The sequence below is a fragment of the Carcharodon carcharias genome, chromosome 20, assembly GCF_017639515.1.
Source record: "Carcharodon carcharias isolate sCarCar2 chromosome 20, sCarCar2.pri, whole genome shotgun sequence".
NCBI classification, from domain to species: Eukaryota; Metazoa; Chordata; class Chondrichthyes; order Lamniformes; family Lamnidae; genus Carcharodon; species Carcharodon carcharias.
This window is the reverse complement of record NC_054486.1, coordinates 16,440,921-16,468,629: the sequence shown is the minus strand read 5'-3', so window position 1 is coordinate 16,468,629 and position 27,709 is coordinate 16,440,921. Positions and strand designations below refer to the sequence as shown.

At 44.9% G+C, this 27,709-nt stretch overlaps 1 protein-coding gene across 1 annotated transcript; it reads left to right on the top strand.

Annotated features, from left to right (window-relative positions):
- Positions 1-231: 231 nt before the first annotated feature.
- On the top strand, positions 232-22,823 carry slc10a1 (solute carrier family 10 member 1). Its single transcript, XM_041214136.1, has 5 exons — positions 232-641; positions 4,766-4,967; positions 12,791-12,969; positions 13,905-14,107; positions 22,702-22,823. The coding sequence occupies exons 1-5, from the start codon at positions 232-234 to the stop codon at positions 22,821-22,823; spliced, it is 1,116 nt and encodes a 371-aa protein (XP_041070070.1).
- Positions 22,824-27,709: the final 4,886 nt, after the last annotated feature.

Below are 27,709 nucleotides of genomic sequence, written 5' to 3'. Positions count from 1 at the left end.
ACCTTAGGAAGCTTGTTCTGTTGTAAATTCAGAGGAATTGCCAGATTTTGTAGAAACACCCTGCTACCTGGAAGCACTTGAAGCAAGTACCCTGTGGATTTATATCATACTAAATCGTCTTCTGAATGTCGATAGTGCAGTAAATGTTTTATTTCTGGGGGTGCGGGTGTTTACTTCTCACCTACAAAGCAGAAGAGGTTTGGGGATTAAGCAACAAATCTTGGAAACAAAATGAACATCACCGGTGAGGAACATTTGGCGAAAGATGCTTGGAATGTGCTTGCGAATGGCAACTCAACACCTACCCCAAACCTAACTGTGGGATGGATGGAGCAGCCAACTGGAAAGCTAATAGATCAAACCATTACTGTCATTTCAGTCATTGCTTTGTTCATCACAATGATCTCACTGGGCTGCACGATGGAATTACCAATGATCAAGCTTCACATTTTGAAACCTAAGGGGGTGCTGATTGCAGTGTTTTCTCAATACGGGATTATGCCCTTTACAGCCTTCAGCCTCGCCAAGATGTTCAGTCTGTCTTCCATTGAATCCCTGTCTCTCCTTATTTGTGGCTGCTGTCCTGGTGGAACACTCTCCAATATCTTCTCACTGGCACTGAATGGAGACATGAATCTCAGGTATGAACAGCCGGTCAACTGAAGCTTGGCTTTTCTAGTGATCCAGGGGCTATAGTTGGTCTTTGGTAAAAATGCAGAATGTTTGAAAAGGTGCTGGATAAAACAATATGCCCGTCTGCAATCTGTCCTGTAATACATTTGCTGAAGACCAGTTTTGCTCGTTTAAATTTCAAAGAACGTTGTCTTCATTAAAAAATAGCCAGCCTGTTTTGTATTTGTTTACAAATGTATTGTACAATAACATAGTTTCCCCTCAGTGTCCTTTACTTGATTGCACTGTCACTGTGCTAAAAAATGAAACGCTTGCCTTTGCTCCTCCCCGAGCCAAAATATAGCTTGCCAAATATTTTTTTGCCAAGAGGACAGTACCTTTTAAATTTGGAACCTGAATTCAAGTGAACATTTAACGATGTTTGATAGCCAAGTTAACTGCTCAGTATTCAGCATCCTCGACAGAGGCTGAACAATTCTGCTCCCTGGTGCTGTCCCGCCACCATCGCCACCTGCTGGCAGGGACACAGCTGATCGCTGCCATGGCAACTGCAGGACCCGGTGCAAGTGAGGGAAAAAGCGTGAAAGTCGGGAAGACAGCGCTGTAGTATAAAGGGTTAATGTTAAATATGTAAATATATGGTCCACATCATCAGTGATGTGGGATCACATGATAACAGAGCATGGAGAGGGATAGTTCTATGTAGAGCCACATGCAGAGTCTACCTCAGTAAATAGTCAGCATTATGTTGAATAAAGGATGGAGTTTGCTAACAGTATTGCCTCCAGCATTGCCAGGTCCATAACAACCTCCTCTAAGACCAAAACAACAGTAACAGAAATGTGAGATATCTGTTACACCCAGAAATGGAGACAGGGAATTCAAGGAAGGGAAGGGAAGATTCAAGAATAACTTATGTGAAAGTGAGAGAATAGTGGACATTGGAAGCAAAGTCAATTACATTTTCCAATTTGGGCAACAGCAGGAAATAGCACCAATAAAGATATTGTACCAGAGAAAGAGATGGGGTTGGGGGTCGGGGGTGTGGGCGCAGGGGGTGGTGGGGGTGGTTGTGGCCTGGGTAGGACTGGAACAAAGAATTTTCCACATATCCTACAAAAAAGGCAAGCATAACCAGAACATGGGATGGTTTCTGTGAGGAAAGGGAGTTGGGGTGGGAACCAAGAGGTCCATGATCACACCAAATGTAGCTTGTTCATCAGGCTAGATAGCAGGATGGGGATTAGCTGGAAGTTGAGAAGAGACATATAGCAGGAACAAGCCATCACGCTCAATAATCTGAGTGATGTTGGATAGGATGGGCCCCATTGCAACCAGACTCATAATACTAAGAACCATCTCCCCTGTAGGGCTCAGGACATGTCGGTGTCCTTGTCTTCCTTCGGGCCTGCTCTACTCCCTTGTGTGCCATCTTGTCCTGCTAGAGAGGGGGCTGGCAGTGATTGTGCTGATCTGTGTTCAGGTGTTGTACCTGCCATTGCTGAATAGCTAGAGGAATGTGGAGGCAGTGAGAGGTGGGTGTGAGGCTGGTGGCATTGGTAGGTATGTGAGGGCGAAGTGGAGTATCTGGATGTTAAGCTCAAGTCCTGAGTACAGGGGAGTGTTGCTGGGTGAGTGATGGGGATGTTGTGCATTGAGCAGTATGAGAGATTAGTAGTGTGGTGGATAGGAGATGATATTGTGAAGATGCATTGACTGTCCTTGACCACTAATGTGGGGTCATTAGACTTGTTGTGGCACTGCTGCTAGGTTTTCAGGTCCCAAATCCAGTTCACCTTCCTGGCCACTTCCTCCACCTTCTTCTGAGAGTGGCCTTTGAGAGTCTCCTGGTCTCCCTTAGACCCGTGGCACATCTCCTCCCGCCCATCTACACCATGAACCACATCCGTCACTCCAGAACCATGTCTGTCCTGATGTTCACTTTGAAATAATTTACATTGCAGCAATATTGTTGGGTGCAGCTTTCCTTTCAGAGACAGCCTGCCTTTAAGAAGGGCAGACTGGTTGCACTACATGATCTGCAAACAATGCTGCTGGGCCCTCCTGCGGTTCACAGAGGCTGCAGGCAGCATTAGGCAGCAGAAAGCTGCACAGGAGCTGCTTGGGTCATTGCTACAATCATGCAGAAGAGATGGGTACACCTAGTTAAAGTGTTGTCTGCCTTGATCAGAACGGGCATGGCATGTTGTTAATCATGGCCACCTCCCACCAACAATGCCCCCTCCTTGTGCCCGAATAAAAGGGCAATGAAGTTTTTAGCTCATAGTGACCCGAATTTTACCCAGCCCAGGGATGGCAGGAATGGAGGCAGAAGGGGACCAATAAAATAGTGGGGATTCCATGACAGGAGGGGTCCTGACCCAATCCCCATCATGGAGGTTTCCTGGTGGTGGGCTGGGGTGCAGGAGTAGGGGGCAGCCAATTTGCATTTCTAAGTCTCCCATTAGCTGCTATTTTACCAGTGATAGGTGACCCCTACCACAAGAGGAGGCTGCCCAGCTGCATGGGGGCAGCCTCCCTGCAGCAGCCCAGGCAGGAGAGGCAGTTCTTATGACCCCAACTATCCCGCCAGAAGGGGTTTCCCCTCCGATCAGTGTGATTTTCCACCCTCGGCTTTTTTTCAATTCATTCACGGGATGTGGGCTTCGCTGGCTGGGCCAGCATTTATTGTCCATCCCTAACTGCCCTTGAGAAGGTGGTGGTGAGCTGCCTTCTTGAACCGCTGCAGTCCCTGTGGTGTAGGTACACCTACAGTGCTGTTAGGGAGGGATTTCTAGGATTTTGACCCAGTGACAGTGAAGGACTGGTGATATATTTCCAAGTCAGGATGGTGCGTGGCTTGGAAGGGAACTTCCAGGTGGTGATGTTCTCATCTATCTGCTGCCCTTGTCCTTCTAGATTGTAGAAGTCATGGGTTTGGAAAGTGCTGTCAAAGGATACTTGGTGAATTCCACCTTGTAGATGGTACACACTGCGACTACTGTGTGTTGGTGGTGGAGGGAGTGAATGTTTGTGGACAGGGTGCCAATCAAGCAGGCTACTTTGTCTTGAATGGTGTCAATCTTCTTGAGTGTGTGGGAGCTGCACTCACCCAGGCAAATGGGGAGTATTCCATCGCACTCCTGATTCGTGCGTTGTGGGTGCTACACAGGTTTTGGGGAGTCAGGAGGTGAGTTACTCATCACACGATTCCTAGTCTCTGACCTGCTCTTGTAGCCACAGTATTTATATGGCTAGTCCAGTTCAGTTTCTGGTCAATGGTAACCACAGGATAATGGTTGACAATGGGGGATTCAGCGATGGTAATGCCAGAGTTTTAAATAACTCCTACCTCTCCAACGTCGCCTACCTGCTTCAGCAGTACCTACCTCTCCCGATGCTGCTGAGACTTCAGCGCTGACCACCTTCTGATTGGGCTGTCAGCATCTAAAGTCCCCCTAACATCCTCCATAGGACAATAGCCCACAGGAAGTCAATTAGTAGGCCTCTGGTGAAATGGCTGAGTCAATCTAGCTCCTGGCAAGTACAGACTCAGGACCCCCATTTGGTCCCGACACCGGGCATCTTGAAGTCCGCCAGAAAATTCAGCCCAGTGTCTCCATGAACTATTATGGCGTGCTGGAATGGGAGAGTGGTTGTCAAGGTATCTTTTGGGTAAATGATGATATGACTGAAAACTCAGATATCACTATTTTTCTTCCTTAAAATTAAAAATCTATCCTTTGCAGTGTGTATGAATGTTAAAATTAGCCAGAATGCACAATTTTTAAAAAAGTGCAGATTCTGAAATGCACCGTAGAATTGTCCCAGTAACTGCACCTGAGTCAGGCAGGTCCTCAGTCACCCAAAGAGAGAGTCCAGTTAAAGCGGTTCAAGGTAGGAATAGCGCAAGCATCAGGGTGCTAAATATTCAGAGATAATGTTCACTGCATGTTTGCCCCATTCCATTGGATAGGTATTACAGGAAATAATCCCTCTGTGCAGATTGCACTATCAGTGAAGAGATAAATATTACCCAGTTACATAGTATTTTAGAAGTGGCAACAAAATTGTTTTTGCCTGATCTTTGCTAAAGCTTTATCTAACATTGTCTCCCTTATTCTCCTTGCAGTATTGTGATGACCACGTGCTCTACAGGGCTGGCACTTGGCATAATGCCCCTCCTACTTTATCTCTATTGCAAGGGCCTCTCGCTGGCAAGTAAAGTTCCGTACAGAGAGATTTCCATGACCCTGGTCTTAACCCTCATTCCTTGTGGCATTGGCATTTTCCTCAATAGCAAGTACCCAAAGTACTCAAAGACCATAACAAAAGTAAGATATTTGTCAGTGTGTTGCTGCATGCTATCCTTTCTGCTTATTTTCTGTCAAAAAATGTTCACAAATTAAATGAACGCTCGCACTGATGACATCTGTGAAGGATAACATTTATTGCAACTGTTGTGGCAATCGTTCTCATTGGTTAAGATTTGCAGGGGTAGATGTTCATCGTTGCATCCAAATGTGTATCTGCCGTGACAGATCCAGTAACGAACCAACAATTTCCACTTTTTTGGTTTCACAGGAAATAAAGATCAGGGGTGTGTGTGTGTGTTTGGGGGGGGGGTGGTTTGTGTGTGTGTGGCGGGGGGGGGGGATGCAGTTTCTATCACGACAGCCAATCCTTGTCAATTTTATAGCCAGATGGTACCTTGTAATCTCCTTGCAAGAGCAATGTACAGTGATGGCTGCAAATCTGAAATAAAGTTCTGATGAAAAATTATTGACTTGAAACATTAACCTTGGGCTGGATTTTACACTCCCCTGCTGGTGGGTTTAAAGGCGGAGGGACACGTAAAATCTAGCAGGTGGCCTTCCCATTGCCTACCCGCCCACCCCCAACATGTCTGAAATTTTACAGGGGGCCGGGAAGGTGTCAGGCAGCCTGCCCACCCTTGGGGCTATCTCTTCATGTGCACACTACATAAAAGGTACAACACAAGAAGAGGCTATCTGACCCAACCAGCCCACGTCAATGTTTACCCTCCATGCAAGCAAATTGTTCTAGTCATATTTAAGCACCTTGTTACCACATCAGTTTAAATCCTTTTCCTTCATCCAGCTACTCTATGCACTCTTGGATGTTGGCGTTGTTTCTGCCTCCACTACTAACCCTGGAACTGAAACCCACAGCCTCACAAACTCTTCGTGAAGAAATTTCTCCTGCTTTCTGTTCTAAATTTCTTATCTCTGTCTTCTTGTTTTTGACTGTTTAACTCCTGCAAACAGTCTCTGCCTACACTATCCTTTTATAATTTTAAACACTTACATCATATCAACCGGTAATTTGTGTTGTTAAAAAAATCCCACGTTTTCTTTCTTTGTATTGGCATGACCACATCAGACTGTAACCTGGTGAATGCTCGTATCAGGCCCTAAGAGGCTGTTGGCAACCATGGACTTTCATTGGATTGGTCCATGATTATGCTTGGCAAAGTACTGCAATGGCTTGCCATTGCCTTCTGCAGTATGGCTGACCAGGAATCTCTCCTGCTCTTGCCACCTGCCATATCAGAAAGATTGACAGGCTGATAATCAACCTGTTAGGCCACATTATGAATGCACATTCTGTGGCCATCAAATCCCAGAATGGGACTTGAATTTAGAACTTTGGGCCTAAAGGTACGTATGCTACCACTGCACCACACAACCTCCATTATGTCCTTGCCATAGCATCAATATCTTATCTACAGTGTGCATGCAGGTCTTACTAAGATTTTATATAGGCTCACCATTACTTCTTGACGTATATATTCTGTGTCTCTTGAGGTAAAACCTGGAACTAGATTACCTTGTTTTATCACACTTAGATGCTTCCATTAAAGTCCTGTGAACCTATATCCCCAAACCCCTCTACTCATCCACAGCACCAAGCCTACTTCCATTTAGTGTATAACTACTGATATTTTTAACAAAATGCATCATCACACGCTCACTGGCATTGAACGCCACCTGCCACTTATTAGCCCATTCTCCCAATTTGCCAGGTTTTTGTTTGTAGTTTGCTTTTGTCTTCCAGATGGTTAATTATCCCTCCTAATCATCTCCAAATATCAACACCCCTTCCTCCAGGCCAAAATTGAAATCATGGATATCCACTGTGAAGAGAGATAGCCCTAGAACTGAACCCTGAGGTACAATGTTACCCACTTCCAAACACTCTGAAAACATGCCCTTTCCTGTCTGCTTTCTCCCTTCGAATCAATTTTTAATCCAATTTGCTATTCTTCCTGAATTCTATACCCCTTAAACTTCTTTAGCAATCACCCATGTGATGCTGGGAAAAAAAGCCTTGTCAAAGCCCTTTCTAAAGTCTGTGTTCCCTACGTTCACTGTGCTACTCGCTTATGGCACAAAAGGAGGCCATTCAGCCCATGCAAAAAATTCTATGAGGTTTGTCAACATGACTGCTCTTTTGGAAATCTGTGTTGGCTGCTTCTATTCACTTTCTCTTTTTATCCATACATGTGGTAAATCCATGCTTAATTAAAGGCCCTAAGATGTTTCCAATCAGATGTGAATTACTTGGATTTAGTACTTGTTCCCTTTTGGAGAACATGCATTACATTTGTTACTTGCCAGTCCTCTGGCAGACTTACATTCTCAGTAAAACATTGATATAATTCCTAGGACCTCGACAATCTCCATCCTGAATCCCTACAAAATCCTAAAATACATCCCATCAGGTCCTGGCACTTTATCTTCCCTTAGATTAACTAACTTACCTAAAATGTTCATTATATCCATTGCAATATTGCTCATCTCGCACTCAGTCACTTCAGGATTCATTTCCCTTCAATAGCCTCCTCATTACTAAAGACCGATGCGAACTCCTTATTAAATACAGCCACCATTTTCTGATTATTCTCTACAAACTGGCAACCCTCTCCTCTCAGAGGTCCTACCTCAACATCAACAATTCTCAATTTATTGCCATATTTGTGAATTACTTCACCCGCTCCATTTGACGTTTTTAGAGATTTTTTTTCCCCTCATATCCTTTGGCTTTCCTGGTCTTGGTCACTTTTCCTATTTTCCCATATCGTCCTCTCATTTTTTTCATTGTGATTGTAGTCCTCACAGGAAGTATACGAGAAAGGAGAAATGTTGTAGGAGCAAAGTGAGCAAAAGAGCAAGAAAGGAACAGGGAGAAAAATAGTAAACAAGAGAAATAAGACAAGAAGCTAAGTAGAGGAGTAGAGAGATGAGAAGAGAAAATAACATAGAAGGGTGATATACACTTGTGAAGAAACCTGGGACCAATTTTATTTAAGTGATGCAGCCCAAGGAAAGAAGAAACAAGAGAGAGAGAGAGCGAGAAAGAGAGAAATGTACAGAGAGACGTACGTAGCCTTGGGGGTAAGAGCAGGCCAGAGGCAAAGAGCTGCCCTTGAGAGAGATGGACTGTTGGGATCTGCAAGAAGCAAAAGGGAAAGAAGCCTTGCTGTGGATAGGGATCCCTCTGGTTCTGCTGCAATTGGGAGGAAAGTTACCATTAAAACTTACCAGGCCAAGGTTAATGAAACACTGCATTGTTACAGAATCATAGAATTCTTACAGCACAAGGAGGCCATTCAGCCCAAAGTGTCTGCACCAGGTCTCCAAATGAACAGTTCACCCAGTGCCATTCCCCCTCCTTCTCCCCGTAACCCTGCACATTCTTCCTTTTCAGATGATAATCCAATTCCCTCTTGAATGCCTCGATTGAACCTGCCTTCACAATGCTCTCGGGCAATGCATTCCAAATCCTAAACGCTCGCTGTGTGAATAAGTTTCTCTTCATGTCACCATGGCTTCTTTTGCCAATTACCTTAAATCTGTGCCCTTTCATTCTCTATCCTTCCACCGATGGGAACAATTTTCCCTTATCTATTCTGTCTCGAACCCTCACAATTTTGAATACGCCAATCAAATCTCCTCTCAAACTTCTCTTCTTCAAGGAAAACAGTCCCAACTTCTCCAATACATCTACATAACTGACGTTGCTCATCCCTGGAACCATTGTTTGGCTCTTGGGAGATTAAATTAGTATTTTCAAAATTCTGGATCCCTAGGAGTGTTTTTACAGTCAGTTTTCACTCTGGGTGAAATAAATGTTTTTATTTTGAAGCCAAACGGAGAATTTGCTGAGGTTTTTGTTTTGAGAGACCTGAATGGAGAGTCGAGGCCCAGAATTCAGGATGTCTCCAAGCTTGGATAGCGTGATAAACTCAGATTAAATCCAGGAGCACCTAATAGTTAGGTAATGGCAATCTGTAGACTGAAGGGAAAACTGAGCAAGGTGAGGAATTAAAAAGGAAGCAGAATTTTGTTATTCATTCATGGGATGTGGGCCTGGCTGGTTAGGCCAGCATCTATTGTCCATCCCTAATTGCCCTTGAGAAGGTGGTGGTGAGCTGCCTTCTTGAACCACAGTCCATGTGGTGTAGGTACACCTACAGTGCTGTTAGGGAGGGAGTTTCAAGACTTTGACCCAGCGACAGTGAAGAAACGGTGATATATTTCCAAGTCAGGATAGTGAGTGACTTGGAGGGGAACTTGTAGGTGGTGGTGTTCCCATCTATCTGCTGCACTTTCCCTTCTAGGTGTAGAGGTCACTGGTTTGGAAGCTGCTGTCAAAGGAGCCTTGGTGTGATTCTGCAATGCACCTTGTGAATGGTACATACTCTGCCACTGCATCAGTGGTGGACAGAGTGGATGTTGAGTGTGGTGGATGGGATGCCAGTCAAGCGGGTTGCTTTGTCCTGGTTTGGCGTTGAGCTTCTTGAGTGTTGTTGGATCTGCACTCATCCAGGCAAGTGGAGAGTATTTCATCACACTCCTGACTTGTGCCTTGTAGATGGTGGGCAGGCTTTGAGGAGTCAGGAGATTAGTTAGTCGCTGCAGGATTCCTAACCTCTGACCTGCTCTTGTAGCCACAGAGTTTATATGACTGGTCCAGTTCAGTTTCAGTTTCAGGAAAATAATTGAATAAAGAGCTGAGGAAGTGAAATGGTGAGTGGCAAATAGAAAGGAGAGGTTAGGTTCCGGCTGACTCTAATGGGGGGATTTTTCCATCTGCCACTGGTGGGGCCGGAAGTTCCTGCCCAAAGCCAACAGGCTTTTGGGCTCTCCAAATTTTTCGGTTCTACCAGCAGCGCATACCATCACGTGTGGGACGGGAAAATCCCAGCCTAAGTGTAAGGTAAGGGAGGCAGGTCGAAAGAAAGGAACAGAGTGAAAACGGGGTCTGGCAGCCATTTCTGTCCACTAGTACACTGGCTAAAGTCAGTAAGGAGTGATTGGCTCAGCCAGAGGTATTGTCACATTGGGTTCGAATTACTCTGCCAGCTTGTGCTGTGGTCTCAGCTTTTGCCTTCCTTCAATGTGACACAGATTAAGAGGAGATCACCGTCACTGCTATAATTGATCAGTAAGCTGCTTCAAATTCTTGGATTCAATAACCCAAGTGAAAACATTTTTTTAGCAAACTTAGGTTGCTGGTTGGGCAGGGCCTTAGGAAACATTCATGTTCCGTCTTCTCTCAAAATATGATTCTTCCTGTGTTCTGAAGGCAAGTTGGACACAACCACGGAGTTAATGCTGAAGGTAAGTTTGAACATGGACTTATTGCATGGTTCTCTGGACCAGTGATTCCAGGATTCCAGCACTGTGTCCAGAGGTGCTGTGGAATGGGACCTCAGCCCACGTTCCCTCTCGGAACAGCTAAAGCTCCTTCCCAAGTCTTGCAGTTAGGTAATTTAAACTATCACAGCTGACCACTGCAGCCTGTATGAGTGTAACAGAGGCACCACCCTGATTGACCTAAGAGAAATCATACCTGCGCCTAGCACTCCAAAGGCAGAGTCAAGAGTCCTTAATGGGCCAAAGAGGAACACTATGAAAGGGAAAATGACCAGTCATCTTGTTATCGAGCCCGGTGCAAGATCTGTGTCAGCTTTCAGCTGGTGTTTCAATGGGCACCGGGGCATGGGGATTTTGGTGGGGGGGTTGGAGGAGGTGGGGGGGGCGGGGGAGTGTCCTGACCGGAATCCCCTGGGCTTTGTCCAGGCTGGCAGGAGGAACCCTTGCCCACTGTCCCTGTCTGGAATCTGAACCAACTTTTACAGAAAGTGAATTCACAGCAGGCCATTCCCCAAATTGTGACCCTATTCCTTTGTGGTCGATCTTGGCTCCATCACATTTTTTGTGGTTATCATGTATTTCTGTTCACGTCTGGTCTCAGTTCTTAATCTGCCTATCATTTAGTTGACAGCATCCTTCGCAAAATAATGAAATGTTTGGTTCTCTGACCTGTGGAGGAGAAGTTGGCTTTGTTTCTCTGGCTTCTTTTTATTTACTTTTAGGGTTCGTCTGTCACCATTCATCGCTGTGCGTTTTGCCCTCAAAAAGTTGATGACCTTTGTTTCTTGTACCTTCTAAATCTTTTGTGTCCAGGGGTGCATTTGGATTTATGCCACAGCCAACATAAACAGTGCCTCTTTATTATCTGTACACTACCACAGTGTGGGGCAGGCCTTGCCAGTCTCTTTCCTCTCTAGACGAGGAATTAAAAAAAAAACAGCAACGGCCTACAAATTAGCAGTGCCCATTTATCGGGCACTTCGTTTCAGTCTTCAATATGGCAGGCAGGGAGTGCATGCTGGGAGGCAAATTTGGTACAGGCAAAATTTGGTATAGCCTGGACCCAGGCTCAAATCAGACATTAGGCCCATTGCACAGTCAAATAATTGTGAATAATCACAGAAGTCAAATGAAAACAGGATTCAGTACTTTCAAAAATATGCATGAGTGTTCTGTGCTGACCATTGCCCTGGTTCAAGACATTTCTCTTAGTATCTTTTCCTCCCACAAAATATATAAGGTAAAGTGCAATGTGTCGATCCCCTTTTCATGGTGACAATCAAGAATTTCAATGGACTGGATGTTAGCGGCCGCAAATCAGACCCCCGCCCCTCCCACACACAACCCCTCATCCACCGAACACACGCTGGCGTAAAATACAGCCTGAGGACGTCGGGTTGGATATCCGACATCATACCACCAACCTCTGATAATACGGAAGGTGAACTGGACCCAAAATCGGAAGTACTTTGAGAAAAACAGTTCACAAGCAATTGAGCCTGTTAAGGAGCCAATTGGTTGTAATTTTTTGTTGCTCACTCTGTTTTTCGCTAGTCACGGGGGAAAAATGTTTGGGAGTGGTCCCGGTATGAGGAGGCGGCTCAAGAGTGGATGAAAAGGCCTATAGACAGGACCATGATTTCATGTAGCAGTAGAGTTTGCTGCTGAACGTGGCAGCGTTTTGCTGCTCGTGTACTCGATTTCTTTGTTGTTTTTTGGCTGACACAAGTAAGAGTGAGAGGGCAGGGGCCCTTTAAATTGACGGCTGTGACTGATTTCCAGTTCACGGCCTAACCCCTCTCCCCCACTAGACCCCCAGTTGGGCACAGAGCATCCCTCTTTCCCAATGCTAATTGGCCGGCCTTCCGGCCAGGCAGCCAGTAATTGGCCGGCTGATGCTTGATTCGCCGTGGTGAGATGGTGGGACGGGGGCGAGTGGACCACACACTTCCTGTTGCATCCCTCACCCCATAGAAACCATAAAAAACCCAATATTCTAACTAATATTCTAACAACTTTGAATATTAAGATTTTGAAGGCCCATGATTATATTACATGCAAAACTTGCCCTGAGGGTTAAGGCGACAAGATGCACTGACCTACAAATTGCCGTTGCTGACAAGATTAGCAGACGAGTACTTAGCGTGTGTGTATCATATGCCTGTCTACTATTTTAATGGTAGCATTAAGCCACTTAAAATAAATGGACTGAAATAGCAGACAGCAGAATTCAAGAAGTATTTGCCCACTAACAGAGCCATTAGTGATCTCCACACTAATTCTTCATTCCTGCCGACTGCCTCGAACACTGACCGTGCTGCAGCAATGGCAGAAGTGGCTGCTAAGAAGTTGGCACAACTCATCTGAGTCGTGCTCGGGAACTGATGGCATCACTGCAGCAACTGTTGGGCATTGGAGAGATTGTTTCACTCAAAGTATTTTGTTTTACTAATCTCACATTGTTTCTCTTTTAGACAGGCCTGTTTATTCTCCTCGGCGCAGCATTAATAATTGGCATCTTGTCAGGAATGTCAATTGGGAATACTGTCTGGATGCTTTTCTCCCCTCGCCTACTTATCGCCACGGCACTAATGCCCACTATTGGATATACTTTTGGCTATGCCCTGTCGTGCTTATGCAGGTTACCAGAAAGGTAATGTGCGTAATTAATTGCAGTGCAAATAGTTTTTGTCTTAACAATCAAAATTGTGGCCTTTTGCCCTTTCTTTTTACGCCACTGTTTTGGATCGACCAACTGGGGAATAACAGATATTTTGCATATATTTCAATTGGGTGCTAATTACCATGGAAGCGTGTATCAGAGGCTTTACCACACCTTTCAGGTTGAGATGCGGAAGAAACAAATACCTGGTTAATGCTGAAAAAAGAGACATGCTGTCTAAGCTTTTCGTCTTGCACTCATCAGGACAGATCACAAGACTACCAGCAGTAAAGGGAGCAACAATTTATACTGCATGAGAAGAGACTGCTGATTGGTTGACAAGCAGATGCAAAAAAAGCTGGCACACATTCATATGCAAGGACATGTCCTCTGCAAGTAAAAAGGGATATGTTCAAACCTTGTGCCTTTTTGATTTACTCGGGAACTTAGGGAGCCTATAGATCCCTATTGTTTTCTCCACGGCAACACTTCACCCAATCAGAGTTGATTTCCCATCCAATCAGCACCCTTTTCTGCTGCAGTATAAATTGTTGTCATCATTTGAAATTTGGCTTTCTTGATTTTAGCCTCATGTTTGATGAAAAGTTTCAGAAACATGTCTCTCTTCAGCAATATTCATATCAAATTCCTTCCTCTGTCATATAAATGTAGGTGTTAATGCATTAAGTACTTGAATATTAACATCTCAGACTATGAATTGTTTGTACAAATTTTTGAATTCAGCCATTATTATGAAGCAGACTGCACCACCTCCAAGCTGCTAGGTCATTTTACTTGCCATAAATTCACATTACGTAAATTCAATGCTAGCCTAACTGCACAACTACCTGAACCATCATCATGGGCCATCCAATTGTAGTAGCACATTGAAAATCTCTTTCAACATGTTTACTCTCTTTTAACAGGTGCAAACGGACTGTTTCTATGGAAACTGGATGCCAAAATGTTCAGCTGTGCGCTACCATCCTCAAAGTTGCTTTTCGCCAAGAAGATATAGCTGCTCTTTACTTATTTCCGTTCATTTTCTTGGTGTTCCAACTCTCTGAAGCATTAATTCTTATAGTGATCTATCAAAGTTACCAAAGGATAAAAAAATCTAAGGAACAGAGTAAGTAACCAATTTTCTTTCGTAGAATCATCCCGCTAGCTCTTTGAAAGAGTTATCCAATTTGTCCCACTCTCCTGCTCTTTCCATGTCTTCATGCATTTTTTTTTTCCTTTTTAGTTTCATGTCTAATTGCATTTTGAAAGTTATTATTGGCCTGTTTTCACCACAATTTCATGCAGTGCATTCCAGGTTATAATTGCCTGTTGCATATATTTTTTAAAAATCTTCTCGTAGCCCATCTGGTTCTTTTTCCAGCTTCTGCTCATTAATTGTATGAAAGCCCTTCATAATTTTGTGCACCTCCTTTAAACTTCTCCTTCCCTTTCTCAAATCTAAGGAGAATAATCCTTAGGCTTCTCCAGTCTCTCCATAAATCAGAAGTCCCTCATCTCTGGTACCATTTTTGCTACATCTCTACACTCTCTCTCCAAAGGCCTTGAAAGATCCTGCCCAAAGTATCCCTCATAAATTACAGTAATTTGAGCTTTCGTGGCAGCAAGTTAATCTTGCCTGACTTCAGTCTGAGCTTCTGCTACGGCACACAGACATCAGAAGGTTTCTAAATTTAAAATAAAACACAGAGGAGGCTGGAAATCTGAAATAAAAGGAGAAAATGCTGGAAAAATTCAGCAAGCCTGGCAGCATCTGCGGGAGAGAGAAAGAGTTAACACTCAGAACTGAAGAAGAGTCATATGGACTCGAAGCGTTAACTCTGTTTCTCTCTCCCCAGGTGCTGCCAGACTGTTGAGTTTCTCCTGCATTTTCTGTTTTTATTTGAGTTGGTTTTTACTTGTGTTGCAATGGAAGCTGAGACATCAGATGCTGCTTCATTGTTAGATCCTCAAGTGTGCTAATGGAGCCTGTCACCACTTCCATGTTGGAATAGACGGGCTTCAAGCTCTGCGCAATGCCCTGTACCAAGTTGATGCCAGGGTCCTCCATGCCCCTTGACATTGGCCACAAGCTTCCTGGCAAGTCTGTTGGTACACCGAGCATTTCTGTCTGCTTACGCATCAGCCTTCTTCTGTAGACCAGCCGATCAAAGTGCTCATCTGATTCCCTTGCAGCAGGACTCATGTACAACCTCATCCTCTGGGACCTCTGCTATATTTATCCCCTCCATCTTGTGCCCAATATCTCACCACATGCAGATCTTTCCTCTAAGCTCTCCTCTAAAGTGTCTGCTGTGCCAGTATCTGAGCTGGTTCTCTGTGAGTGTGAGAGCGAGTGACGATTTCTTTTCTTCACTGTTTTCCTGTTCTTCCACCTCTGCCTGGCCAGATTTTGGATATCTGAAAGGAGAAAGACACAAGGGTAGGGTTGTGGTGAGGGGAGGGGGGAATAGCAAAAGGTGCAGTCTTATAGCATCTGCAGCTTATAAATCAGAAGAGTGTGCAGGATGAGGGGGAAGTGGGATGCAAGAAGGAAGATTCAGTGGGAAGATACTGTCACCTTCAATGTTCTCAACCCCTACACCCTCAGCAATGGCAAGTCCAGTTATGGTAACCATGCAACCGTGTATGCCCCCTGCTGTTTGGCGCCTGCTGTCTCCAGTTATCCTCCATCTTGTCCCGCAAGAGAGAGGGAAGAGTGCCGGTGAGTGTGATACAATGTATTTGGGTGATTTGGCTGTCATGGTTGAATAGGTGGCAATATGTGTAAGCTGGGAGATTTGGATTGAGGCTTCCAGCAGTGTCGATTATTGTGTGCCGATGAAGCGAGGCCATGAATGTTAGGCTTTAGTTGCGATTGATGGAGATTGTTGGGAGGTGTCTAATGGGGGTGTGTGAGGTTAATGGGGAAGTTGGTGGGATATGGCATTTGAAGATACATTTACTGACCTTAACTACTCGTGTTAGGATGTTGAACTTTTTGAGGCACTGCATCCAGGTTCTCACTGGCATTGGCCATCATAGCTACCTAGTCCCATTGCCTTTGCATAGTTTGACTGGAGTGCTTCCTGCCCCTTCTGTATAGAACATGGGCCTGAACTTCCTTGGAGTGGCAATCAGCCTCGGATTGCCACTCTGATCCCAGTTTCTTACCCAAAATCCTGTCTCGCCTGACCTTCCAACACAGGCTGGGCAAGACCCAGGCAGTGCAGCCCATCCTTAGGGCCTAGTTTTGGGTGCAGCTCTGTCGAAGGGAAGGAGGCCACGCCCCTTTTTTACAGTACTAGCTGCTGTAAACCAGCTTAGTTTAAAGATCCATTGAAATTTAAAGCTTCTTGACAAGCCAGGGAGAAGGTAAGTGTATAAGGTAAGTGGGTAAGATTAGGGCAGTGTGGGAGGATCAGGGGGGCAAGGGGGTGGTGGTGCTCAGCAGTGTTGGTACTCAGGAGTCGTGGGGGTATGGCGTGGCGTCAGGTCAGGGGGCTTGGCCTCGGTGGGGGCGGTGGAAATTGGGCCTTGATTGTTGGGGGATCAGAGTTTGGTGGGGGGGGGGTGGATCTGGTCTCTGGGGGTGTGGGGGCTGGGCCTCTCGGGGGGGCCCTCCCGGAGGGAGGAGTGAGGATGCGTTTGGCCTCGGGGAGGGTGTGTCAACCCTCAGGGGGGGGTTGGGTCGGGCCTTGGAGGCAGGGTATTGGGCCTAGGAGTAGGCCAGGCCTCGAGGTTGTGGGGGTCAATTCAGCCCTCAAGTTGGACGTTGGGGGGTGTGGGGTGGTGGGGGTTACGGGGTCAGGTCGGGTCGGGCCAGGACTGGAGCTGAAGGGGTGTCTACGGGTGTCAGTCGGACCTTGGGGGTTGGGGAGGAGCTTTGGTTCGGGCCTCAGGGGTTGGGGGTGGGGGCACGGGTGAGAGTCGGCCCTGGCGCGGGGGGGGGGGGGGGGGGGGGGGCGTGGGGTGGGGGGGGGGGGTTGTGGAAAAAGTCCCCATGGGAGTGGGAGGAGTCCCATGGAGGGAGACCCTGGGGGGGTGGGTGGGGGAGGGGGCGGGGGTCGGAGTGTTGGTACGGGTCTGTGCAATCATTACCCAGAATTTAGAAGAGCTTTTAATTCTTCTGGATGCTTTGGAGCTCAGACATTATGGCCCCATATCTCTCTCCTGCCCATCTCATTCACCAAAGCCTCCGGTGCAGCATCAGAGACCTCTGACCCATGTTATGATATTATTGAGCGTCCCCCACATCCAGCACCAGCTCCAGCCAGAATGCACCTCCCCTTGACTGTATAAGTGGTGTAGGCTAGTTTTAACTTGTGTTTGCTCTGCCTACATCAGAAGCAGCTGGTAAGCAAGGTAATCCCTCATCACAATGCCTGCACCCATTTCTTTGGTCCTATCTAATTTTTCCCCCTTTATGTCTCTATACTGGCTGTGTATTGGAGGAAGGATAGTATTCTAGCCCAAAGTGATACCCAGTGCCTTTTGTTTTTGCAAACTACTTCTTTCCTTAATAGCTCTGACTTTAGCCTCTCACTTTGGGTGGCCAGTTTCAACATTAGAAATGTGCCTCCATGCACCCAACTTGTACCCCTCCAGGTTTTGTGAACCTGGAATTTGTTGGTCAGGTACAAATTGAGCTTATATTTCATCAGTGTTTTGCCAAACTTTGCCCCCATTGTGTAGCTCTCCTGTACAAAGAGGCTCACCACTGCACCTCTCTTCTGGCCTGCTATAGTACAATCCTTAAAGCAAGGTTGGCGTTCTAGTGGTTGGCAGTAAACTGTTGTTTCTTTTTGCATTGGGCACTGTATTTTTGAACAGTGTTTTGGTCTGCGCATTTCTGCTTTATTGCAAAACAATTCACTTTGGCAGGCCAAACTATCCTGCAATCTTTATTTGATGTTGACAGTAACAACTAACAATGTTTTGAGGCTTTGGCTGTATCACTAATAGTCCATAACTATCATGTGAAGGATGATTTCATGAGGGGATGAAATTTTCAGGCGCATTGACACCTCAGGTGGTATGTGTGCATCTTTATTGGGCAAGAACCCATGTTAAATGACCTGTTCTGCCTGTCAGAAAGTCTTTGCTGCCTCCACTTCACTGCAGTGTCATTGACCGAACAATTTACATAGGGTGCAACGCAGGAGGTACAGCATTGGAATAGTTGAGCCTAGAGGTAACACTGGCAATGATGAGGGTTTCAGCAGCCGATGAGCTAAAGCAAGGGCGGAGGAAGATGATGTTATGAAGGCGGAAGTGGGCGGCTTTAGTGGTGGAAAGGGTATGGCGTTGGAAGCTTTATTTTTCTTTATTCTTTCATGGAATGTGGGCATCACAGGCAAGGCCAGCATTTATTGCCCATCCCTAATTGCCTTTGAAGTGAGTGGCTTGCTAGGCCATTTCAGAGGGCGGTTAAAAGTCAACCGCATTATTGTTGATCTGGAGTCACATGTAGGCCAGACCAGGTAAGTATGGCAGATTCCCTTCCCTAAAGGACATCAGTGAAACAGTCGGGTTTTTACAGCAATCAGTAATAGTTTCATGGTCATCATTACTGAGACTATCTTTTAATTCCAGATTTATTAGTTTAATTTAAATTTCACCAGCTGCCTTGGTGGGATTTGAACCCATGTCCCCACAGCATTAGCTAGGGCCCCTAGTTTAGTGACAGCTGCCATCGCACCAGCATTGCAAGGTTAAGGAAGATGCCACAATTGTGAATGATCTGTTCAACCTCAGGCAGTGGCCAGGGAGAAGAACATAATCAGCAGCTGGGTAATGGAGTTTGTGGTGGGGACACTGGCTATAGTCTTCTCAATATTTACCACTTCAAAAATGATCACGCAAAACAGCACAGATGTTATAAGGCTCATGCCATGAAGCAAGCTACTGTGGTGAATACTGTCAACACAACGATCCTATTGTTTGAACTGCTCAGCTGGCATGTTGTTCCAGCCAAGGTCTGCAGCGTAAGAGCTGTCTGCTACATCTTGCATAACTTTGTATCAAAAGTGAAGTTAGGATGACGAGCAGTCTGGGGGCCAGCAAAAAGAGGATGAAGAAAGGGAGGAAGGCAGCGTGGAGGTATCCAATGTGTAACCCAGGAGTGTTTTCTGTTAATCTGTTAAATGAGAATGAATTCTCGACCCTGGGTTTCGAATACATCTCGGACCCTGAATCCAGAATTTTAATGCTGCTACCATGTCTAGACACACATTAACCTGGAGCAACCTGATGTGACAGATAACCCCACTCAGCCAAGACTTTGTGAAACACGAGATTAGACAGTAGAAGAAAGACACATTATAAGAGAAGTAGTGATAGAAATTTGAGCACAGCATATCATGAGTATCAAAAAATTCATTATGTCATTTTATTATACAGTGCAGGGGGAGGTTCAGGAAAGATGACAAATGATGAAAGGAGGCTGAAAGATGGCCATTGAGCATCAACAGCAGAAAATGCACTGACTGTCCTCTGGTGATGAAAAACTCTTCTGTTTTCACTGAAGTGGCAACAGGGCTCAGGACAGGCATTAACCGTTACTGGAAGTCCATCGTGATCATGAGTTAACAAGCAAGTCTTGTGGCCTGCGCGTCATGTCACTCCACATCGGCCTCCTCTCATGCTCTTCCTCATCCTCTTCCTGCTGACTTGACATGACCTGCAATTTGTCAGGCCTGGATGGAGCCTACAACTATTAGCAGTTCCCAACCTGTTTCCCCCCATCCTGGGAAGTCTGTAATTGGAAGCCCAAGGTGCCAACTGCAGCCATCACGTAGACATCGTAGAGAAAAACTGTGCCTGCGTTTGATTGCTTTGGCCTTGGAGGCATCGCTGGAGATATCGATAAAATTATCACCTGCTCCATGGTGTCCTACATCAATGTAATTCCCTCATAACCATGATATTGAGACACAGTGCTGCATTATCTTCACCAACAGCCACAAGTTGTTGTTGTTGGTCTTAAAGGATCTCTTTTAAAGAAGCTCTTTCGCTGCTCCTTTAACTCACCCCTAAAGGCAGGCCCAGTATGAGGCTACCCTTTGCTTCACACTGCAGGGAAATGCAGACTGGCTGGAGGTTTCCTGTTCTCCCATCACCTCTGGCTGCTCCTCCTCACTGGGGAGAGGTGCATCTCCTGCTGCTCCTTCTCGATTCTACCAAGTGGCCAGGATCTGCCTGGGTGCGTCGGACAGGTGGAGTTTTTGATGCTGTGTTGTTCCGAGTCCCAAGGTAAACCTTTATCTGTGATCCTGATCTTGGCAATAGCCCAGAACAAGGGAGAAACGAAATTGCTAATTAAGCAATGCCATCACTGAGAGGGGAGGTGGCAAATCATATTGTGCATCATTCTCCAGCTGTCTGATCCTGGACTGATGACTGAGTCGAGAATATGAATTATAGTAATAAACAGAGAATACTTACTGTGACTTCACACCCTCCTCCAAACCCATTCTTGTCCAGACCCTCCATAGATTTATAACCAAAGAGGACCAAGGTCATCTCTAGAAATTGTGCAAGTTGATTTGATGCAGCTGTTCTCTTGCTCCTCCCTCTTATTGCCAATATTGGCATGGAAGCAAACTCAATTTATGAAGACACTAGAAATTGCCGGAGGACTCCAAACCCATCCTCTCCCCCGACCCCTACCTGAGTGCCCAGTCTACCTCCTGCCCTGTATGAGGACACTGCAATGCATAATGCATGCTGTTTGTGGTATCAGTACTCCATCACAGCACCACCTTGCACTATTGTATCTCAACAGGAATGTGTGTCAACTTTATTACATTAAACATAAATGCAGAAATGGTAAAAAGATTATCTCCGTGCTATTCACTTGAGAGTGATCAGGTGAACATTAACGTTTGTAGCATGCCTTCCATACCCCAATAGCGATAACTAAGCAAAGACTGCAATAACCTTTGCTCTTCTGAAACAATCCTTTCGGAGTATGTTAGCTCACTGTTCTACCTCCGACCTTGAACCTGTATATTAACAGGAAGGGGGGAGGGCTTTCTGAGAGCCATCTTCCTTTGCACCAACTCCAGCAACAAGAAGCCAAGTGATTCCTCCAAAGTCCCTAACTGCACACATTTTCGACAATGAATTTGCTTCCTGTCTATATTCTCACAACAATGCTTGTGCTTCTCCTGCTGCCACGTAATCCTAGGAAAGTGTTCTCTTCCCTTTAATGGCAAACAACAGCCCTTTAAGAGCTACTGCCTAGTCACCTTTAAATATTTCCCACTATTGGTCAACCAGTGCAGGGAGCATATGGAAAGGAGGTGGAAGAACTAGTTTGTAAAATTAATCCCTTCCTATTGTCAACACACATGCCATTTGGATAAGACCAGCTTATAACCATTGCCTGGCTGTAAGAGCGATCAGATCTTAAACAAAAAGTGAGTGGTCATGCTTGCATTGTCATGATAAGGGTCAGATCAGCACTGGGAGCAGAACTAAGACATGGAAAATATCCAAACTGGTTTTGAGACAGGGCTCAATTACTTTGAAAGTAACAGACTACGGTATTGAGGGGAAATCGAAGGGTGGGGGTGGGGTGGTGGTTTGATATAAAACAACCTTCCTAAGGAGGCCAGGATTTTACAGCCCTGCCGCAGTTTGTCTCCCACCATCCACCACCCCCACCCCCACCCCCCAACCCACGCCGCCGGATGATGCGGTGAGCCATTTAAATCTCCATTTAGTTCGGCAGGACAGTAATATCCAACTGGGCGGTAGGGAACGTAAAACCCTGGCCTAAGTTTTACAGGCAAGAAGGACAAATGTACATTTCCCACTATAGGATTTGTGACAAGAGAGGTGCAGTATAAAGGCAGTGTGGTGGATTTAAGATGTACAGGTAGCAGCGATTTGAACTTTGATGTTATTTGTCTCTTTCCCTTCCCAAAATAATAAGCATTTCTGATCCATCATGATATTTCATTTAACCTCACTTCCTTATTCATTTTTTCAGTTTGATTCTTTTTTATCATCATTTTGTTCACGTGTTACACAGACACAGTCATTTGTCGTCACCATAGTTGAACTTACTTGGCAAGCACTGCTTAATCAACAGTAGGCAGTGATTAATCAGGCAGAGGAAGAGAGGGTGTTTGGGGTGGCGCTGATTCAGGCTGCTGTTCTTTTCAAAGTTTGGTGCAAAATGTTGTTGCTCTGTACTCACTCTGTTCAGACTGGTCTATACCCTTCTTGTAGAGGCTGTGTGCAGGGTCATATAATGTGGAGCTTCAGAGGAACCAGCCTGCCTGGTGTCTCTATAGGAAGAGATCATACTGCACAAAGTCCTATTGGAATTTACTGGCAAGGCTAAAGGCTTTTTAGGTGAAGCGATCAAGGGAACACAGCCAGCCACCAGAAAACAGTACCTCAGACAGTAGATGGGAGAAAATGTAAACAGAAAAAAAAATCTGAAAATTAGCTCACAATCCCAAAAAAGTCTGTTGTGTTAACTGAAAACGTCTTCAATAAATTCGGCAAATACATCAGTAGATGATGGACATTGTGACAAGATTTCAGGCACCATTCAAGATTGTTGTTGTATTTACATCTGCAGATGAACAGCTGCAGGACTAGCCCAGAAAGCATGGGTTACATGTGAACACTAAGGAGGAGCAATTTGCTACAGTGGTTCTCTACCTCAAGCAAAATTGCTGAAGAATAATTTTTGGTTTCTTTTAGGTGCCAAAATGATTTACGTGCCTGTAGAGGACACAATGAAACAGCTCACAGCTTCTGAATTAGCGAAGCCTTGTGGCCCTGCGGACACCTCCGAGAGCAGTAAAATGGAGTCTTCTATATAAGGATGCAGAGAAAACAATGAAAAGTTCATAAATTAATTGCAACTATTTGTTCTTATACAAAATGTCATTTTTCTTAGATACTCTCTACGTCACATAATATGGATTTGACCTCCAAGTGGTCAGTGAACACAGTTAGAAAAATAATGCAATCAAGATATGGTAGACTTGTGCAGTGTTTGAGTACATGTATGTTGTTAATTGACAGTTTGTTTCTCCCAAGCTTTTCGCTTGACTTTAGGGCCAGGATCTTTACACCCCTCTCCCGTCCAGCAGGATATTACAGTCCCGCCGAACTGAATGGAGATTTAAATGGCTTGCCACATCCACCAGGGGGAGACAAGCCGTGGCGGGCTGTGTAATCCTAGCCAAGGTGTCAGGCAGGCTCAATCGCCGCTCTCTTATCTCAGCAAGTTCTTGGCTCAAATCCCAGTCCGGTGATGATGATATAATCATGGATGCTTCAATGTAGTATTAAAGGAGCACTACCCTTTCAGATGTTAAACTGAGGCCCCGTCTACTTTATAAACTGGACATAAAAGATCCCTGGGCACTATTTGAAGAAGAGCAGGCAAGTTATCCTGGTATTTTCCTCAATATTTACACAGACCCCCATTGATATTACTAAAAATCCAGATGATTTGGCCATTGTGGGAATATTGTGGGAATAGTTCAACACTATATTGGCCGCTGCATAATTTACAATGGGGGCTTCACTACTTCATTGGCTGTGAAGCACTTTTGGGATGTGCTGAGGCCTTAGAAAGGCAGGGTTATAAATGTCAAGATTTTCAAACCGTCTTCTCCAACTGACTACATTATCAGCAAGAAGGGGGACCAAAAACTTCCAACCAACCATAGTGCAAATTAAAAACTGTATCTCAAGGCTGTGTAAGCTGGATGAATGCCCCTAGTTTTTCATATTTTTAATACAACTGAAGGAAAACAGAGAAATGATTCTTTAATGGTACAGCCATTTCAGAAATCTAGCTGGGCCTACACCTGGAGGTTTCATCACATAACCGCCCATGTCTCATAGCCCTGACCCCACCATTGGGCCAGCAAGAGTGCCATCCTCACATTACACCTTCCCAACGCCAGTGCAGATCAAAGCTCATCTTCAGAAGCAATTCATTACCCTCCTGACTGGGTGATTCTCAGCTCCAATCAAACAGCTCCTTTTCCCATCGCCAATGTTTTTTTTAACAACTAATAAACAAAAGAGAGCAAAGAAAATGTGAAAAAGCATCCAATTTGTTGACTGTGCCGATGGCGTTTCTCCAGGGTTGATTGAAGATTGATTGATTCTGCAGACTTCAGGATCATCCTGAAGCATTAGCCATTCTAAATATATCTGCTACAATATACATAATGGACATTTACCATAACACAGGTTTATAAGTTTATAATTAAGTTGTGGTCCCTTGACAAGTTCCTCTTTTTTGTTGGCAGTGGGGGGGTACAATTGCCAGAAAATCCACTTTACCCACCTCTATAGCCCTCATTTTAATCCTTATTCAGGTATAGACAGTACCTGATCTATTTGCCAACCCAGACCACGTTACTATCCTGCACTGAAAGTACTCAACAATTGTGATCAATTGTACTTTGTCTTCATAGCTCTGCAACCCAGATTAGCTTTACAATACATGTCAGACAACTAAAGAATATGGAATCATTTTTGTTTTTCGACTAATAGGTTTAACATCTTACTCCAACCCTACAATCAACAATGGATTAATGACATCAGAGACTGGGCAGACTAAACACATTGGACACCCACGTTGTAGTGAGTGAATAGGAGCTAGAGAAGGATTGTGTGCAGAGCTTTCTGGCCACCCCCCCCAGCACATGTAATTTCAGCATGAGTGTGAGATTTCCGCTCAAATTTCTGAGACAGCCAGCGAAACATCAACCAGATAGATTTAAACATTCCTGCCAACAGCTTGAATTATCTTACAAGGCTGAACTGCCCACACCACAAGCAACCAATGAATGCCCTACAATGTTTTGCACATTATTCCCTAATCACTTGCCCTACCCACAAGACATAGGTTTAACCAAGTAAGTAGATTTTTTTTTCAAAGGATATTATCACACACATTTTTGTTTCCGCTGTGGCGAGGCAGTGGAAGAATTCCCAGCAGATTACCAACCCATTGAACCACTCCTATGACCAACAAGTCCTGGCATAGGACTTGAACTTAGAACCTCCTGGGCTCAGAAATAAGGACACTGCCACTGCACCACAAGACCACCCACTTGGTAAAGAGTGAAACACAAGCATTAGTTACTTTGCTTAACTTAATACAGATGCTGTTCCTGCAGCTCTTGAAACCAACCTAGGCATGGGCAACACACATCACTTCTTTGCATCCCAGTTTCACCTTGGGTCTAATTGTCCTGTTTGTGGGTGTTACATCGGCAGGTGTTCAGGCCTGGGTGATTAAAACATGGCTGCAGACCCCAGCAGCTAGGGACTGAAGTATCTTGGGGCTTTGGGAGAGCCTGTGGAGGAAGGGAAGAAGCCTGACCCTGGGCGTGTGTATGTGCATTGATCATTGAAGATAGCAGGATATTTGGAGAGAGCAATTCATAAAGCATACAGTATCCTGGGCTTTATTAATAGGGTCATAGAGTACAAGAGCAAGGAGGTTATGCTGAGACACTATATAAGACACCAGTTAGACCTCAGCTGGAGTATCGTGTACAGTTCTGGGCGCCACATTATAGGGAAGGTGTGATTACATTGGAAAGACTGCAGAAGAGGTTTACAAGAATGGTTCCAGGGATGAGAAACTTCATTTATGAAGATAGATTAGAGAGGTTGGGACAGTTCTCCTTGGAGAAGAGAAGGCTAAGAGGAGATTTGATAGAAGTTTTCAAAATCATGAGGGGGCTGGATAGAATGGATAAGGAGAAACTGTTTCCACTTGTAAAAGGTTTGAGAATGAGAGGAAACAGATTTGAAGTGATTTGCAAAAGAAGCAAATGTGACGTGAGAAAAAACTTTTTCACACAACAGGTGGTTCGAGTCTGGAATACACTGCCTGGAAGTGTGGTGGAGGCAGGTTCAATCAAGGCATTCAAGAGGGCATTAGATGACTATTTGAATAGAAACAAAGTGCAAGGAAAAAGGCAGGATTTTGGCACTGAGTCATAATGCTCGTTTGGAGAACCGGTGCAGACACAATGGGCTGAATGGCCTCTTCCTGCGCTGGAACAATTCTGTGATTGTGTGTGTGCAGGCAAATAACCTGGAGGGTTTGTCAAAAGGGAACTTTATCAGAGGAGAATCTTTTAAAGCTGTGGTGCCAGCAGCAACAATAAAAAAGCAGTTTGCAATGCAAAGAGGGCTGGTCAGTTAAGTGGACCCTGCTTTGATGCCAAGGCTATTACAGCTCATGCAGGAAATGGAGCAGAGAGAGAGCTGCCCTAATCCTTGAAATTAAGGCAATGATTTCACTGTCGCTATCGGTCAAAATCCTGGAACTCTCTCCCTACAGCACAGTGGGTAGTGTGTAACTGGACTGCAGCAGTTCACAGAATCACAGAATTTTAACAGCACAGAAGGAGGCCATTCGGCCCACCATCTCTGCACCATCTCTCCTGAGCCCCTGCACATTGTTTCTATTCAAATAATCATCTAATGCCCTCTTGAATGCCTCAATTGAACCTGCCACGATAGCCCCTCAGGGGCTAGTTCATCACCACCCTCTCAAGAGCAATTAGGGATGGGCAATAAAAATGCTGGGCTAGCCAGCTACGCCCATGTCCCAGGTAATAATTTTTTTTTAAAAATAGGGCATGGCAAGAGGCGTAGATACCAGCAGAATCCAGGCAAGGGCATGGGTGTGGTACTGAAATAAGTCTAATGGCCTCATCAGGAGGGGAGAGTAAACTTATACTCAGGTTTAAAAATATCTGGGGATCATGTTCAGTTTTGGGCAGTTAATTGACATGGTAGGTCTAATGGAAATGAAAATTGAGCAGGTTCTATGATGAACAAGTGACACTTTCTGCCAGTTTACATACCAGTGGGTTAAAGCTGAAAACACCCCCTTTGTCAGCTATATTGTTATGTTAGGCAGTTAACTACATTCCATTACTGAGTGTAATGAAGCAGTTAAAGGAGCATGATGTAGTAGTGGTGCCATCTGAAACACAAGAGACTGACTCTAAGCCAAACCCACTGCACACAAGGAGTTGCAAGGACCAGGACAACAGGAATTCAGTCAGTCAGCCTATTGAGCCTGTTTTGCCATTTGTTTAGATTATGTCTGATCTCTACCTCGACACCAATTACCCACTTATGATCTTGATATTGTTACCAAATAATAGTCTTGAGAATGTAAACTGACCCAGCATCCACAGCCTTTAGAGAGAGAGAGAGAGAGAGAGAATTAAACATTTCTAGAGCCCTTCGTTTGAACCAAATTAAATGTTTTCTAATTTCATGTTGAATAGTGTCTAACTCTTGTCCTGGATTCCTCCACCAGAAGAAATAACTTATTTGTTTGTACTCAATCAAATCCGCTTTTTTTTTCATTTTAAATATCTTAATTAGGTCATCACTCAGCCTCCTAAACTCAAATGAATACAACCCATGGTTATTGCCTGTCCTCATAACTTAATGTTTTCAGTCCAAGATATCATTCTGATAAACGTAAGCTGTACCCACTCCAAGGCCAATACATCCTTCATGACGTGCGGTGCCCAGAACTGAGCACAGTATTCCAAATGTGGACTAACCATGCCTCAAGCATACCCTTTTGTATTCTAACCTCTTTTTGTGCCCAATCTGTCTCTGCCAGATCCAAAATGGATGGCCTCACACTTTCCCACATTGATCTGCATTTGCCACAGTTTTGTTCACTCAGTTAATCTGT

What these genes read in the sequence shown, in the direction of transcription:
- slc10a1 (XM_041214136.1), top strand. Translation starts at nt 232, where the DNA reads ATGAACATCACCGGTGAGGAACATTTGGCGAAAGATGCTTGGAATGTG. An exon ending in ACTCAAAGACCATAACAAAA is followed by an intron (nt 4,968 to 12,790) that starts GTAAGATATTTG and finishes TTTCTCTTTTAG; the next exon opens with ACAGGCCTGTTTATTCTCCT. An exon ending in AAAAAAATCTAAGGAACAGA is followed by an intron (nt 14,108 to 22,701) that starts GTAAGTAACCAA and finishes GGTTTCTTTTAG; the next exon opens with GTGCCAAAATGATTTACGTG.